The sequence below is a fragment of the Megascapheus bottae genome, chromosome 36 (assembly GCF_031878675.1).
Source record: "Megascapheus bottae isolate mThoBot1 chromosome 36, mThoBot2.hap1, whole genome shotgun sequence".
NCBI classification, from domain to species: Eukaryota; Metazoa; Chordata; class Mammalia; order Rodentia; family Geomyidae; genus Megascapheus; species Megascapheus bottae.
This window is the reverse complement of record NC_143544.1, coordinates 1,573,739-1,589,589: the sequence shown is the minus strand read 5'-3', so window position 1 is coordinate 1,589,589 and position 15,851 is coordinate 1,573,739. Positions and strand designations below refer to the sequence as shown.

General features: G+C 47.4%; 1 protein-coding gene across 2 annotated transcripts in view; it reads left to right on the top strand.

Annotated features, from left to right (window-relative positions):
* Nucleotides 1–15,851, top strand: part of Snx29 (sorting nexin 29) — a 202,600-nt gene that overhangs the window by 145,394 nt on the left and 41,355 nt on the right. For both annotated transcript variants that reach the window (XM_090324654.1, XM_090324653.1), the window contains exons 16-18: nucleotides 808–924; nucleotides 13,671–13,726; nucleotides 15,076–15,157. In XM_090324654.1, the coding sequence (XP_090180780.1) occupies nucleotides 808–924; nucleotides 13,671–13,726; nucleotides 15,076–15,157 (255 nt within the window). The remainder of the gene's footprint in view (nucleotides 1–807; nucleotides 925–13,670; nucleotides 13,727–15,075; nucleotides 15,158–15,851) is intronic.

Sequence of the window (15,851 nt, the reverse complement as noted above, 5' to 3'; positions counted from 1 at the left end):
GTTGTCTCTCATCTCCTTTGCTATCCCTTGGTTATCTCATATTGGTATAGAATCTCACTTTGTTATCTGATATATTGAATTTATTTGTATTTGGATATTTGAAATTTGATAGGGAAGGGGGAAAACTAAGACGGGAGGGGGGTGTGGGGAGGGAGGGAAATGGGTACCAAGACATGTGAAAGGGTATCAATGTATGCGAATTAATGCACCTTCTATCTGGCAAATATCATGTAACCCTTTTACTAATTACAATAAAAAAAATTTAAAAAAAAATAAAAAAATCAGAGGGCAAAGAGTTTAGCCTAGTGGTAGAATGCTTGCCTAGCATGCATGAAGACCTGGGTTCGATTCCTTGGTATTACATACATAGAAAAAAGCCAGAAATGGTGCTGTGGCTGTAGTGGTAGAGCTCTAGCCTTGAGAAAGCCCAAGGACAATGCCCAGGTCCTGAGCTCAAGGCCCAGGACTGGCACAAAAAAAAAATCTGATGAACACAAAGGGTGGCCTCTCATTGCATCATTTATGGCGACTACTGCTCAGATTGGCAGTATACTCAAAGTGTGCCGTTAAGCACTACAGCCCTGTGTTCTGACTGTGAACTGTGGTTTGGGAGCTTCAGACTGCCAGGTCAACCCAGTCAGAAGACCAGTGGGCTCTCATGTTCACAGCTCGGCCTGCCCGCATCTCCGATCCATGCCTCACTGAAACTGGCAGGAAGGAGAGGGCAGGGGATACAGGGGCGGCAGGGCTGTACCAAGGAGGACACCAAGCCTCTGAGCCTCACAGTTTGGTGCTTGTCTGTTCCAGGTGGCGGAGATGCACGGGGAGCTGATCGAGTTCAACGAACGCCTGCACAGGGCCCTGGTGGCCAAGGAAGCCCTCGTGTCCCAGATGAGACAAGAGCTCATCGACCTTCGGGGACCGGTGAGTGCTCCCTGTCCACAGGGCTTGGCCCTTCCGTCTGTCGGCCCCCTCCATCCATCTGTTCATGATGTGGCAAGCAGGTAGAAAAGCAGATGAAGTGAAAGATTGTACATCCGGGTACCCTCTGTCCAGCCTTGGCCCACGTTAAGCTCTTGTGTTTGCTTGCTGTGGCCTGAAGACAAAGGACATGGGGTGGTACAGGTTTCCCTGCAAGTCACCTGGTCCCAAACTGGCCTGGCCCTCCCTCAGTATTCCTCCACATCATGTAGGCTCATCTCCACCAGCACAGCCTCACTCGATGGTCCACGTTGGCTCCTCACTGCGTGCTCTTCTGGATACACACACACCCGCGGACCGCTTGGCTTGTTTGAATTTAATAGTATGGTTGTGGGATTAGGACTTTAACCACAGCACTGTTGATAAGTTGGGGTTATTTAATTCTTTGTGTGTGTGGGGTTTTTCTCTGGGTGTTCTGAGACCCCTGGTTTCCTTCCCTGGAGGCCAATAACTCCTCACCACCCCAAGGTGACAACCACAGCACTTGTGTCTCAAAGCAGAACTCCCTTAGTTAAGAATCTCTGCCCCAGCCCATTCCTTTCCTGGCTCTTCCCTTCTCTGTTAGATCAAATATCATATAGTCCTGTGTTCATACGTGTTTAGGTTCTTTCTAGTATCTACCATTAGAAACATTCAATTGGCATTCTCATACCCGGCCTCTTGTGCTACTTCATTTTAAATCTAGTGTATCGTGTGAAAGACTAAGCACCCCAGGTAGGCAAGCCTAGCACCCTCTCAGATGCCACCATCAAGCTGCCAGTGCTGTTTCAGGCTCCTGCTCTCTGCCCTGTGCAATATTTAACTGGACACTGGGGATTATTTAATTAATAGTCCTCTTGCCATGGATGTGTGAAAATATGGAAATGTGAATGCTCTACCATTATTATCCCTATCACCACTTCCTGTATGTCCGCAAATATCACTGTGCAAATGCCCCATTGTCTCAGTGTTGCTCTCAGGATCCACGTGTGGCTCACATATTGTAATGGCTGATATATCTCTTTGGTTCTTTTTTCTTTTATACTTTAGAAAATGGTAGTGACAGACACACAGTATAAAAGGTGTCATCTTAACCATTTTGAGGGTGCAGTCCTGTTTGTCACCATCCACCCCTAGAACCTCTCCATCTCCAATTGAAACTGTCCCCTTGCCATCTTTACTCCCTGTCCCTCCCTCCCCAGCCCTGGGCACCCACCATTCTGCCCTTTGTGTCTGTGGGTTCTTTCTGTTCATAGGATTCTCCTGTGCCCTTCTCATTTGTTCCTCTTGGGTGCTCACAGAAGCCACTAGATCATTCGCAGCTCTGAAGTGCTGTTTGGCATACTCCTCTGTTTCCTTAAATTCACATCTGCATCTGGATCCAGGCTCAGGTTTGATTTTGATGATGACATGATTATTGTTGGGGTATGTTTTCCATAGGGGGTCACATAAGGCTGCTATCTCTCTTTTTGTATGGTCACCCCCCAAGTCCAGGACACAGGTGTTTGCTTCAGGTCAGTGTTTCTTCCATGGCTGTGTAGCTGAGACAGGACAGCAGCTCTCTTATATCCCTGTCCCACCCGAGGTGTGCCAGCCCAGAAGACCACAGGCTTTGCTGTGATATTCACGGGTAGAGCAGGAGTTCTGTGGCCTTGCTTGTGTCCTTGTGTGCCCTTTATGCTGACTGACTGACTGACTGACTGACTGGTCGGTGGTAGCTCACTGGCTGCTCTAGCTCATTGTGACTAATACAGCCTGCCAGCTAGTGCCCATCTATAACTGCTGATATTAATAGCTGCTGCTCCATGAGTGACTGCTTTCTGCCACAAGCTGAGTGCCTTCAAGCCCAAGCACTTCTTACTCACCTTAACAGTAGTTACCACTGTGGCCCTTGTGGTGCAGAAGAGGAAACTGAGGCTCAGAAACTAAGCAACTCACTCAGCATCTCACAGTGAGAGGTGGCAGGATCTGGATCTGACTTCAGAGACTGGGTTTCTTGAAAAGTACCAAACTTGGGAGACTCTTGGCAAATCTCATTTCACTGATGCTGAAAAGTCAAGTAGTTAAAATCGTTATTCAGTGAATAGTTGGTGAAAAATAAATCTCCTCCTCCCTGACGCTCCTTATCTTTCCTATCCAGAGGCAGGAAGTGTTTCCAGTCTTGGGGTAATCTTTCCAAAGGAATGATGCCTGAGAAAGTCGCCTGCATCGCCTGCTTTTGTTTTCCCCCCTGGAACACTACTATGGATCTTAGCTCCAACCACAACCCAAATCTACTCATCACTTCCTCAGGAAACCTTTTTGGTCCCCACAAGTTCAGACTTACTTTATTTATTTATTTATTTATTTATTTATTTATGCCAGTCCGGGGGCTTGAACTCATGGTCTGAGCATTGTCTCTGGGCTTTCTCAAGGCTAATGCTCTACCACTTGAGTCACAGCATCACTTCTGGCTTTTTCTATGTATGTGGTATGGAGGAATTGAACCCATGGCTTCTTGCATGCTAGGCAAGCACTCTACCAGCTCTCTTTATGTAAGTTCCAGCACTTTATTACCGGCATCATTCCACCTGGCAGGTTCCCTGCTTCCTTCCGTCTCCTTTGAATTCTGGTGATTCAGATGCACATGAATGTGGGATGGCACATGGAATGGATGTCAGAGGTAGCATGGGGATTCCCCTGGGCTCAGGACAAGTGGATGCACCGTCTCCCTGTGCTGTGCCCTTCTGCTTCCGCCCTGATGTCTCCAGGGTTGTGATGGTTGCCGGCCGCCGCTAGGCAGGTTCATGTGTCCTGCATTCTTTCCTGTGGGTTGTGCTGGCCAGACAGCAGGGGTTGGGAACACACTCATTAAGGACCCAAAGGCTGGGAGAGTTTTGGGATGGGGGCCCCCAAGGGACTCTCTTGACCTTGTCACTATTGCCTCAGACCCCAGTCATCTCAGGGCCTGGCAGCCAGGCCAGAGGGAAGGAGGCTGTTTCCAACTCAGTTTGAATTCTGGAGCCTTCTTTTCCTTTTCGTAGCCAGAGGTTGGACCAATGGCCTCTTCCTCCATTTCCATTTGGCCTGGCTTTCAGACTAAAGTGAACTTCCTCCCAGCCTGTCAGTATTGCAGTGACTGAATGGGGAGGGCTGTGCATTCTCTCCAGAAACCTCCAACTCCTTCTCTTTGTCTAGTGGGGAAAAATATGGCACTGCCTGTGGGAGGTGCCATTGAATCTAGACTCTTGGGGTTGGACACATGATAAGGGGCCATGCTGCTTTCAGCTCTGTTTGTCTTGCTAAACTCGGTGAGCCACAGCATCACTTCCGGCTTTTGTATGTACTAGGGGCTAAGTAAATGAGTCTTTTGTGGTAACTTCATTTTTGTAGAATAGAGGATGACTGCATAGATTAAACAATAATTAAGAAAAGACAGGACAGCGAGGACAGAGAAGGATGGTCTTAGGGGAGGAATACAAAGGTGCAATGCCTCTGTGTCTCTGATCATATGAAATGATATTTATCAACATGAACTGAAAGAAAACAGGAGAAAGACGGGAGCAGGCACACAGATTTCTCTCAGTAATATTGGTCATAATATTACATACTTGAAGCTAAGTTGCTGATTTTATAAAGGAGAAGGAATTTGGGATTAAGGGTTGAATTTTTTCCTTTTCTTTGTAATGTAGGTATTTTTAGGACTCTCTTCTCATTATGTTTCTCCCTCTGGTCTGTGAATGAATGCAGAGGTAGGTTTTCTTTTTTTTTTTTTTAATCTTTGTGCAGGATTTGATTATTCTCAGGGAGAATAGCTCCTGGTTTGAATAATAAATAGAGGTAGGGAAACAGAACTTACAGGACAGCAGGTGGAGGTGTGTTACTGTCGCAATGCATGGAAACCTAGACACTGAAAGCCAACACCAAGTCAAGTGATGAACTCAGGTCTGTTCCCCTGGGGTGCGGGTGTGTGATACAAGTTGGGCTCTTGTTGCCTTTTTAGTGGGGGTCTGTTTCTCTGTCCCTCATCCTATTTTTGAGTCACTTTATCTTAAGCAGGAAGGACAGCTTGCTTTGGCATGACTTGAGGTCTGTAATGTCGCTGGGGTGACTCCCCCGCACCCCGCTTTGTCTCCTCCCCTATCTGTGTGGTTAGGATATCGCCCTTTGCAGCCCTGTGTTGAGGGTTTGGTCTAGTGTGCCCTTGATTCCTTCATCCTCTAGACAATCCTGCATGATGGACCTATTAAATTCATCCCTCTGTGGAGCACGTTGGGGGTACAGAGAGATCTTGTGCCTCACCTGAGGTACAAGAGTGCTGAATGCAAACTCAGGCCCCGTTACCTTGCCGCCATACTCTCCCCTGCTGCGATTCAAACACAGTTCAGTGTCTGTCAAGCCCCCGGCACAGTGCTCTGGCGGGGGTTTTAAGAAGCCAGCGGCGTCCATCGCGAGGCTCTAAGCAGTTTCCCATGCAGTGTGCAGTGTGGGGTCCCAGTGAAATGGGGTACAGCAGCACTAGCTTCCTTCCCGCCCCTCATGGACTCTTGCCTGCCCCTTGCCATGTAGTGGGCTAGTCCTCATCTGTGTGTCACTCTGCCTCATCACTTTCTGTATTTCCCTGGGGACTGTGAGCTTCCCTGTCATGGGGGCTGTGTCCCCCTGTCCCTCTTAGAGTCTGGAGTATGCACTTACTTGGAGTGTCCATGGCAACACTGCACTCACCAGGACATTTGGTTGTGCAGAAAAGTGCCCTTCTGCCCTGCTGGATGGCAGAGATGTGCTAAACCCCATGCCTTCCGTGGATGCTTGCCTTCTGGAGACGGGCTCAAGCTGGGGAAAATCCATCCACTCTGGAGTTTTATAATAAGGTGCACTTCAAATAAAATGCTCCTTGGACTTTCTCAGGATTTTGAAGTCTTCAGAGGGACCGATCTCATTTTGGGGCTGGTGCTATTGAAGTAGAGCAGCTTAATAAGAAATGTATTTTTCAGCTGCGTGGCACTTGCTGAATATCTGACGATCAAGTGCCAAATTCTCTGCAGTCCCACAGTACTCTGAATACTGCATTCCAAATTCTGAGACGCTGTTTTCATCTTGCACTTGGACACTCATGTTTTAGCCGTCTACCATCTTGAAGCCGATTATTCTGAAAAGTGCCATTTAATAGAGGCTACTAAAAATGTGTCTCACATAGAGGCTTAACTCAGAAACATTGGTTCTCGACCAAAAAAAAAATTATCTGGAAAAGCTTACATAGCCCACTTCAAACCTCCCTGAGCCCAGGGATTAAAAGCCTTCTCCCTGCTCCCATCTTAGCCATGTTTTTCTGAGCCTAGGCAGGTGCCAAAAGGTCATGTGATCTTCGAGGTAAATACAGATGCTTCTGGGATGCAGGAATTACCTTCTCTCATGCCTTTCTTTCCTGATGGGAGTTTAACACAGGTTAAACCTCTGCCCCTGAGTTTTGTTGCTCACCTTGGGCAGTTGGGCTCTACTGGGAGCTCTCACAGGCTAGGATCGTATTGGGATGAGCAGTGTTAAAAATACGTTTCCATTGAGATGAGGGTTTTGTGGTTACTAGCAAATTCAGTATATGCAAACTTTGCTTCAAACCTAGTCCTACCTTGACGCAAGTAGGAAGCCTAGGCAAAGTCCCAGATGATTGAGGTTGACACACTTTGTGGTACACATGTCTTCCCTGAGAGTGGAGAGAAGAGGCCTGAGTCCAGGATATGTGCCGTCCATCCCCAGAGTTTGGCTGTGCTTTAGTTGATGTGGAGAAGGCTAGGCCAGGCCAGACCAGATTGATTCTTGGGAAGGTGGGCTAGGATCATGAGACCACGGTGACACCTGCATTTCCATTGTCTCTCTTTGCTGTTCATCACCTACCTGGCAGCAGTGGTGACAGGCAGCCACAAAAAAAGGTGCCCTTGGCACTCATGGGCCCAATTCCCCTTTTGTTATCACCCAGGTCTTGTCCCACATGAGCTCATTGTCTGTCCTTTGGGCGCCATCTGACCCAGTGCGCAGACCTGATTACTCAGAATCCTGAGCTCATGACACTTACTGGTGCCGGTAAGACCTGATGTCATCATCGGTTTAGTAAGTGCACTCACCCCTGTCTCCCATGGACACTGCTCCCAGACTCTACCCTTGCCTATCCAACCACCTAGCAACTGCAGTGATTACGAGACCCTGGGTTGCTTTGCTTCTGACTAGGGTCTGAAAGTGGCAGATTGGTTTCTCAGTGTGGGGCCATTACTGTGGCTCAGGCTCCTGCGAATGGGTAACTGTGCAGGACTCCTGTCAGTTCCGATCTGGACTGCTCTTCCTTCCAGGTGGTCAGACTGCAGACTGCCCTTGGCCAGCCCATTCTTGTCATCTTAAAACCTTAACCTTAGCCTGTCTCATCCTGTTCCCTCCTCTCAAGCATTGCCTGTTGGCTGAGGCATATTCATCCTATTCCTCCTTTAATGTTTTTTGTTTCTGCCAGACGCCACACAGTATTCCAAGGACACATAATAGCGACATGATTAGACTTGTACAAACTCTCTAACTAAATATATTATACCCACTTATTCTCTAATTTAATAAGGAATTTCTTCTTTCCTTGTTAATAGAATTCTCTTCTGATTAGTCATTCGTTCCCTACCATAATTGTATTCAACTTTGTGTATCTTTGAAAAATGATTACTTCCTATTGAATTTTTTTTCCTGAAAAATAAAAGCCTATCTTGATTTCTTTCTCTCCCAAACCTTCATTAGATTAGGTCTGCTGTGCTAGAAAGTGGCAGTTTGAGCAGCTTCGTAGACACCTAACAGCCCACTCTGGGAGGCTCCCTCCTGTCCTTGAAGTGAACTTACAAAACCTTCTAGCAAAGCTCTGTGCTGATTTTGCTGTGCATTACCTGGAGTTTGATTCTCTGGAAAGCCAAGGACATTATGCCTAGATGTCTTACTGTTTCTTTTCTGGGAGATACACAAGTTATAGAGTCAGATGCATCTTGGTTGAAAAAAGGCCAAACTATTGGTTCTCCTTGATGTGTTCTTTTGGAGATGGGTGCCATCTTGGTATGGTCTACCCTGAGTGTTGTGGAGCCACAGCCATTTTGCCCATGAGCTCTGCAGAGCTGCTGCCCTGGTTTCTAAGGGCATGCTTTGAGAGCTAAATGGTGTTGCCAGTCCGGCATTTGATGAAGCAGAATGCTGGTCAACTGAGATGAACTTTCTTCTGTTTCAAGTGGCCTTTCTTTTTTTATTCTGACAATTAGGAGTATCATTGCTAGCCTCTGTGTGTGTGTGTGTCCCTAGCAGACACGACCTCCATGTGCCTTGACAGAGCGCTGTTCCTGCTCTCCCCAGCGCCTCCATAAGCTGCAAATATTTCCTGGTAGCTAGGATTATAGGCATGAAGTCACATGCACCCAATGACGCCTGGCATCTTTATTGAGCAGAACTTAGTCACTTACTACTCATTGATAAAAGCACTTTAAAATTAGGCTGATTTTTCCCTGACAGGGTGGTTGCTATGTCTGATGCTGTCAGGATTCTTAGCTTAACTATAGGTGCAAAGACCCCCTTTCCACACAGGTCCCATTGATAAGTTCTGAGGACACACACTCATGGAGGCTATCATCAAATCCACCCCCTTAGCTGCTATTATTTTAAAAAATAAATGATAACAATTAATACAGAAATGTATCCCCAATATAAACCTTTGGCCACCACTTACCTACCTTTCATTACATTCCCCATCTCTTCAAGGATCTCTAGTGCTTAGCCTTCTAGATCTTTCTCTGAGGATAGCAGGATACTTATTCTGGTGGCCTTACAGATCTTGATGTCCACTGGTAATTTTATTTTTTTCCTTTTTTTCTTTGTGGGTCATGGTGCTTGAACTCAGCCTGGGCATTGAGCCCTACCTGGAGCCGAGCCCTACTTCCCCATTTTCTAGAGGTTAATTGGAGATGAGTCTTAGGTCCTTTTGTGCCTAAGCTGGCTTTGAACCTTGTTCCTCAGATCTCAGCCTCCCAAGTAGCTAGGATTATAGGCGTGAGCCACTGCGCCCTGCTCACTAGTAATTTTCTTAAAGGTAAAACTTAAAATTTGCCCACTGAAAGGGGATGGGCAGAGAGACTGACAGTTTGCAAACCTTGTCTCAGTCTCAGTTTCTTAGTGTTTTTCTAGAAATGGTCAACACACATGGACACATGTATTCTGCCCAAACCTATAATCAGAGTATCTCCTGGGTTCTTCCTGAAAACACTAGCTTCTCTGCCATATTGTTTTCTGTCTTGCTTTGGTTATCTCCAGTGGTCAGGGAGGCCCACATGGTTCTTTCAGTAGCTGAAGCCTGACTTGGCCTGCCTGTTTTGTGTACTTGTTTCTCACTTGTTTCCATCTTGCACTTTTGAAACTGGAGCTACAACAAATGGCCCATGGGTTTGTCTTTGTATGTATGTTGTCCAAGCAGCCCCATTGCATGGAAAGAAATTAAGCATCCATTCTTAGTAAATGAAGTCATTTTCTTACATTCCTTCCTCCCTTCCCTTCCTTCCTTTAGCCTGGATATTCATCCATCTCTCCATCTGTTCATCCATCCCTATCTGGGAACATTTGCTGAGCGATCATATGTGCCTGATATTGTTGTGGGCTCTGAAAATATTGCCCCTGAGGACCTCACAATCTTTGGGAAAAATACAGAAGTCTTGATAATCGTCCAGGTTTTGGCTGCACACAGGGTAACATGAAACTCTTTAAAGCTCTTATCTGCCAGTTGTTTACTCTAATCAATGAGTCCTTGACCTTGATTGTTTATAAAACCACTTGGATCTGAAGCCTCTAATTGGATATTTGTAAAGCAAACAAATTAACAGTGACAAGCAGGGAACCCTGGATGTGGTCCAGACCCTGTTATGTGTCTCCTGGTGGTAAGGACAGTGGACTACCGCCCTCCTTTGGTCTAACCACCCAAGCAAGGTGGGAGAAAGAGCTGTGCCACTTCACACTTTATTTCTCATTAAAAAATGAGAACAGTGGCCAGGAGTTTAGCCTTGTGGCAGAGTGCTTGCCTAGCATGCACGAAGACCCGGGTTCCATTCCTAGGTACCACATATATAGAAAAAAGCCGGAAGTGGTGCTGAGGCTCAAGTGGTAGAGCTCTAGCCTTGAGAAAGTCCAAGGACAGTGCTTGGGCCCTGAGTTCAAGTCCCAGGGCTGGCAAAAAAAAAATGAGAACAGCTGCATATAGTGGTTCACATCTGTAATCCTAGCCACTTTAGAGATAGAGATCAGGGGACCAAGATTCCAGGTCAGCCAGGAAGAAAAGTTCAAGAAGTCTCAACAAATAGCTTGGCACAGTGGTGCAAGGCCTGTCTTCTTAGGGAAACACAAGTGGGAGGATAATGGCCCAGGCCTGCACAGGTAGACTCAAGTGAGAGTTGAAAAAAGTAACTTCAAAATGAGCTTGGGGGTATCGCCCAAATGGTAGAGTACTTGCCTGCAAGAATGAGAGCCTGAGATCAATCCCCAGTACTGCCAAAATGAAATAAAGAGAAAGGAGAGAAAGCCAGAGTTTTGGTGAGGTGGAGAATGTGGATGTACTGGGTAGGGAGCAGTAAGTGCTTGAGGAAGGTTGTTTGGAAATGGATGTTGAGAATGACGCTGCCGTATGCAGGCCTGGGAGCCGTGCAGTGTTGGGATGAAGCTTTCTGCCCCCATCCTGTCTCTTTTCTGCTTTTTTTTCTTTGAGCAGTGAATCTGGGAGTCCTGTAATTAGAAGAGAGAAAATAAGATAGGGTTTCTTTTTATCTCCAAGCGAATCTCCATTTGCCGGAAGATTTTGAATTTGCTACAAATCACTTTAAAACTTGATTGATACTTTGGTGTGGAAAGATAGCGTGTATTATGATTCATTCATTTAATCAGTACTGACAATGTGGCAAGTGCTAGACCCAGCTGCTGGGTGCCACGTGAATGGGGAGAGGCACTGCACGGGGCGATGTGGAAGATATTCTCCAAGTTTGCCTCTCACTGGAGGGCCCATCACAGACACACATTGTGGGGTGGTTTCAGACTGGGACATGTCTGTGGAGGGTGGACAAGTGGCAGTTCTATTTAATTCTGTGGCCAGGGAAGGTGCTTCCTAGAGTGAGAACACTCCTGGAAGTGCACCCCCTGCCTCCCCCAACAGAGGTTGCCCACCAGCCAAGGTTGTGAAGATGAGTTTACCCCATTGCCTGAGCCTCCCAGGGGCAAACTCAGGACTCTGCATTGAAAAGGACCTGTGTTACTTAATAACCAAATGACCTTAGGCACCTTCTGTTCTGTTACTGCTAGAGTACCCTGTGAGTGGCTGAATTTTCAGAAGTTCAGTTTGCTCAGCTAGTTGTCAGCACACAGCTATGGTGGGGCCTGGCCTGGTGACCATCTTGGCTCAGGCATTTGAACCAGTGGGACTTGATGGGGCTCATGCATTTGAACCAGTGGGACCCCACTGCCTCGAGGGGAGCTTGTCCATTAGGAAAATGGGAGCTTCTTGCAGAAACTCTTTGCTCCTCACAGAAGCATGATGATGTCATCCTTACAAACCGCACCTGTCTTCCTTCACTCCTCTTCCTTGCTCTCTCTCATCTCTGCCCTTTGTGGTGCATACAATCAGAGCCTCTCGGAGGGCAGCTCCCTAGAACAAGCTCTGTCACTTCATGCTGGGAGGAAGTGGCGTGGCGTACTGACAGGGCACTTGGGTCTCACACTGCATCCATCGGAACCATCTCCAAACTACCTTTGGAGTTTTCATTCAGGGAAGAGAAACAGGGGGCTTCCTTCCACCCCCGCGAGAGGGAACCTGAGTCCTGACAGTGTGCAATGGACACAGTGTGCACATGCATGGAGAGTGGTGTCTTGGGGAAGGATGTATAGCTCCAGGACCCCAGCTACGTCCACTTTCACCTTCGTGTATCTGAGTTTGAAGCAAGGTCTCTCTGAGTTCCTGTGTTGTTACTCAGTACAGAGAAGTGCAAGGAGGCACTGTCATCTCCCTCTGTGTTCATTCTGGCCATGTGACACCTGGAGGCTGTATTGTTACTGGCAGGGACCACACTAGACATTTTCAGTCTTGGACTGCTTTGTATTAAAGGGAATAGAGCTTTCACCAGATCTAGAATGGTTTTTTTTTATTTTAAAATTAATAGCCTCATTCCTTATGGGTTGACAGGGTCCTGGGCCAGCCTGTGCCCCCTGGGCCCTTGTATCTGCACTTCAGAGTTCACTGCTATGGCCTTGTAGAGCATGAACACATGTGAGACAGGGTCTCAGCTCTCTGTGCCAGCACCCCAGCAGCGTGGTAGCCCACACTCTGCACTTAGACTGCTGATCTGTCTGAGAGATTGTGTCAAAACAGCACAGAGAAAGCCAGCTCACTCTTCAATAGCACCTTTGCAGTTTTCAAAGCAATTCAGAAGATCATGATTTTATCTTACAGAAAAATAGGAAATAAGTGTGTCTTTTCCCTATTCTCCCCATCTGTTGTCTGTGATAGCCACCATTACTACTCATTACATTTCCTTCCAGGATTGGTGTTAGGCCCACACTCTTGAGAATGTATACATACACATGTACACATACACACATGTGCATACCTGTAAAATCCACTTAAACATTTAACTTGATTATATTAAATAGACATGTTGCAATTGCTTGAACCATTTGTTGTTTGAATTTTAGGTTGTTTATAATCTTCTGGCTTTCTAATCTTTTAGGGGTAGGAGAGAGAGAGGTGATTTTCCCCCTTCCCCACCAAGGACTAGGGCTTGAACTCAGGGCTTGGGTACTGTCCCTTAGTTTTTTTGTTCAGGGCTGGCATTCTTCCCAGCTCTACCGCTCTGTGTCTGGCTTTTTGGCGATTAATTAGAGAGTCTCACGGTCTTTCCTACCTACACTGGGATTCTCAGATCTCAGCCTGCTGAGTAGCTGGGATTACAGGCATGAGCCACTGGCGTGCAGGTCCAGTTCAGACTTGATCACATCAAAAAGAAAGCTCACTCCCTGGGTATTAGAATCACAACACCCTTTATCAGACATCTATCAGTGCTGGACAGCTCCCCTCTCAGGGGAGCTGAGGCTGGGAGATGGGGGGGTTACTGGAGGTCACACTTGCTATCCAGTGCTTTCACACTCACCTCCAAGGAGTGTGGTCAGGACCCCCCAGGCAGCACTGGTGGAGGACAAGAGCAAGCACATTTTGCTTCTCTCACCCAGTGGCCCTTTGGAATCAGTTGCAGTGTATTCTGCCTCGCACACTCCAGGGCGGGGGTATGGGGTCACTTGGGGTGACATTGGCTTTTGTGCTCACTAGTGGGTGTGTATGTGTGTTGCCATTATGATGAACAATAGATGCTTTTTGGACCACACATCTGATATCTTGCATCTGAGATCCCAATTAGTTTTTTCCAGCCCTGAAATCACAAGCTTCTTTGGCTATGATTATCTCAATAGGATTATCAGCCCTTCTTTGGGAGGAAAATTGAGATCACACACGGCACATCTTTTTCTTACTGCCACAGAGTCTCCAGCCACCCCCTCCCAGTCTCCCATTGTTCTCCTGCAACCGCTGTTCACTTCTCTCTGAATGGGGACCATTTCGGGGTCATGAAAAGCAGACATCTTCTGTCATTATGCAAACCATGGCAACCACTGAGTGTTTTCTCTCTTCTCTGTCCCAATGGTAGGTACCTGGAGATCTGAGCCAAACATCCGAAGACCAGAGTCTATCAGATTTTGAAATGTAAGTTTGTGTGTGTGCTCATGAGGGGTTCTTTAGGACTACGACCGTGCTGCTGGCCTGTGTCCCTGCAGACCCCAGTGGGAAGAAAAAAACCACTGCGACATCTGCCCAAGGTGATGTGGTTGTAGAGGAAGTAGATGGAAGATCACTAGGAAACAAGCCTGTCAGCCAGTCATCGCTGATGTATTCACAGAGCACTGCCCCACATAACCAGAGTGCACCTTGTGTCAGTCAGCTCTCTGTTACTATAACAAAGTACACCAGGCAATGGCCTTTAAAGATAAAAGGTCTATTTGGTTTCATAGGTTTCCGTCCATGGTCAGACCCATTGCTTTTGGGGCTGACTGAGTAGCACATTGAACCTGGGAGAGGGTGGGGGGCAGAGGCAAAGGCAGGAGCCCAGAGATGCAGCACTGGTTACATAGCTGCTGCCTTTAGCATTGTGTCACCAGCCAGCATCTTTAGGCTCTGTATGGTTTGGATCTAGAAAGGTAGATGTGTGGATACCTGGTGACTTAAAATTTAAGTTTCCAGGCATCCTATAAGACAAATCCACCACAGAACACCCTTGACTGTGCCCTAAACAATCCCTGTGGGGATTAAATCAGCTAGTGCAGGCAAGAGCACCAAGCCACACGCTGCAGATACTCAGAATGTAATTCTGTATGTGGGTGCTGGGTTTGAATGCACACTTTGTGCGTGCTCAGCAACCACTCCACTTGCATGTCTGCTGCCACTCTCATAGTGTGAAAGCAGGACTCTGGGGGTGAGGTCAGGGCTGTGAGGGGGCAGTGTGCTCCATGGCCCCAGAAACTGAGGGGTCACTGTGTGCTGCCTCCCGCGTCCTTGAGCACATTTGTCATAGGCCAGGGTCTCTGGCTAGATAGAACAGAGGGGGAGCTTCTCCATCGCCCAGTAGAAGAAGCTGCACATGTGCACTTAAACCATACAAGTGGCTATGTGACCTGAGTCCCTCCGGGTAGTCTCAGGAGGCTGAGCGATGAGTTAAACTTGTCCCTATCAGACTATGTGCAGTATAGATTGCTGGGCAGAATGCCTCTTTTTTTTTTTTCCCCCAGTCCTGGGCTTGAGCTCAGGCCTGAGCACTGTCCTTGGATTTTGTCAAGGCTAGAGCTCTACCACTTGAGCCTCAGCACCACTTCCGGCTTTTTTCTATGTATGTGGTACCAAGGAATCGAACCCCGGTCTTCATGCATGCTAGGCAAGCACTTTAACCACTAGGCCAAACTCCTGGCCCCCCAGAATACGTCTTAGGGACAGAGTTGTGTCCTGCAAAGTTGTTTCCTGTGAGTAAAAATAGTCAACTTTGCCCTCTGTCTCCTATGTAGATCTAACCGGGCACTGATCAATGTCTGGATCCCATCTGTGTTTCTCCGTGGTAAAGCAGCTAACGCATTCCATGTGTATCAGGTGAGTGCCTGCTCTTCAGGAACACACGTTCAGTGGGCCTGAGCGCACCATTTGTCTGCTACGCTCTGGATCTCTGCCTCTTAGTGGTGGAAGTTATCTAGCACTGGAGGAAGCCGTGGGTAGCCACCAGTCAGTCATGTTGGAGGAACTGGGCAGGATTCCTCATGTGGCTCCTACAGAAGAAGCTCAGCTTGGGATGCTTGAGTGAAAGTGGGGATTTGCAGTGAAAAGCCAGGTGGGTCAGGATTCAGGCATGCTGGCTTTGCAGTTGGATACAGTCAGATCAAGAAGTTGTGGCTGACATGTGTTTTTGTTCTTGACTTCCTATCTGGGGGGCTGATGAATGGTCCCCCATCAGGCCTAGTTTGATGAGATGGTTCCAGTGAAGACCAGGCTGGCTGGTTTATCATAGCTCTCAAGTCCCTTCCTGAGCCTTAGAGCCAGGCTATGGGCTTCTCTGACTGGCTCATGTAACTCTCACTAGAGCTGGAATTCGTGCTGAATTCACCCAACCACGTGCCTGATAGTGGAGAGAGTTGGTCTTCCAAATGGAATCCAGAAGATGTTTCCTTTCTGGGGGGTTTTGAGGTAAGGTCTTACTGTGTAGCTTAGGCTAGCCCAACACTTGGGATCTTCCTGCTTCTGCTTCTGGGTGCTGGGACTTTGGGTGTGTAATACTGTGCCAAGCCAGGCT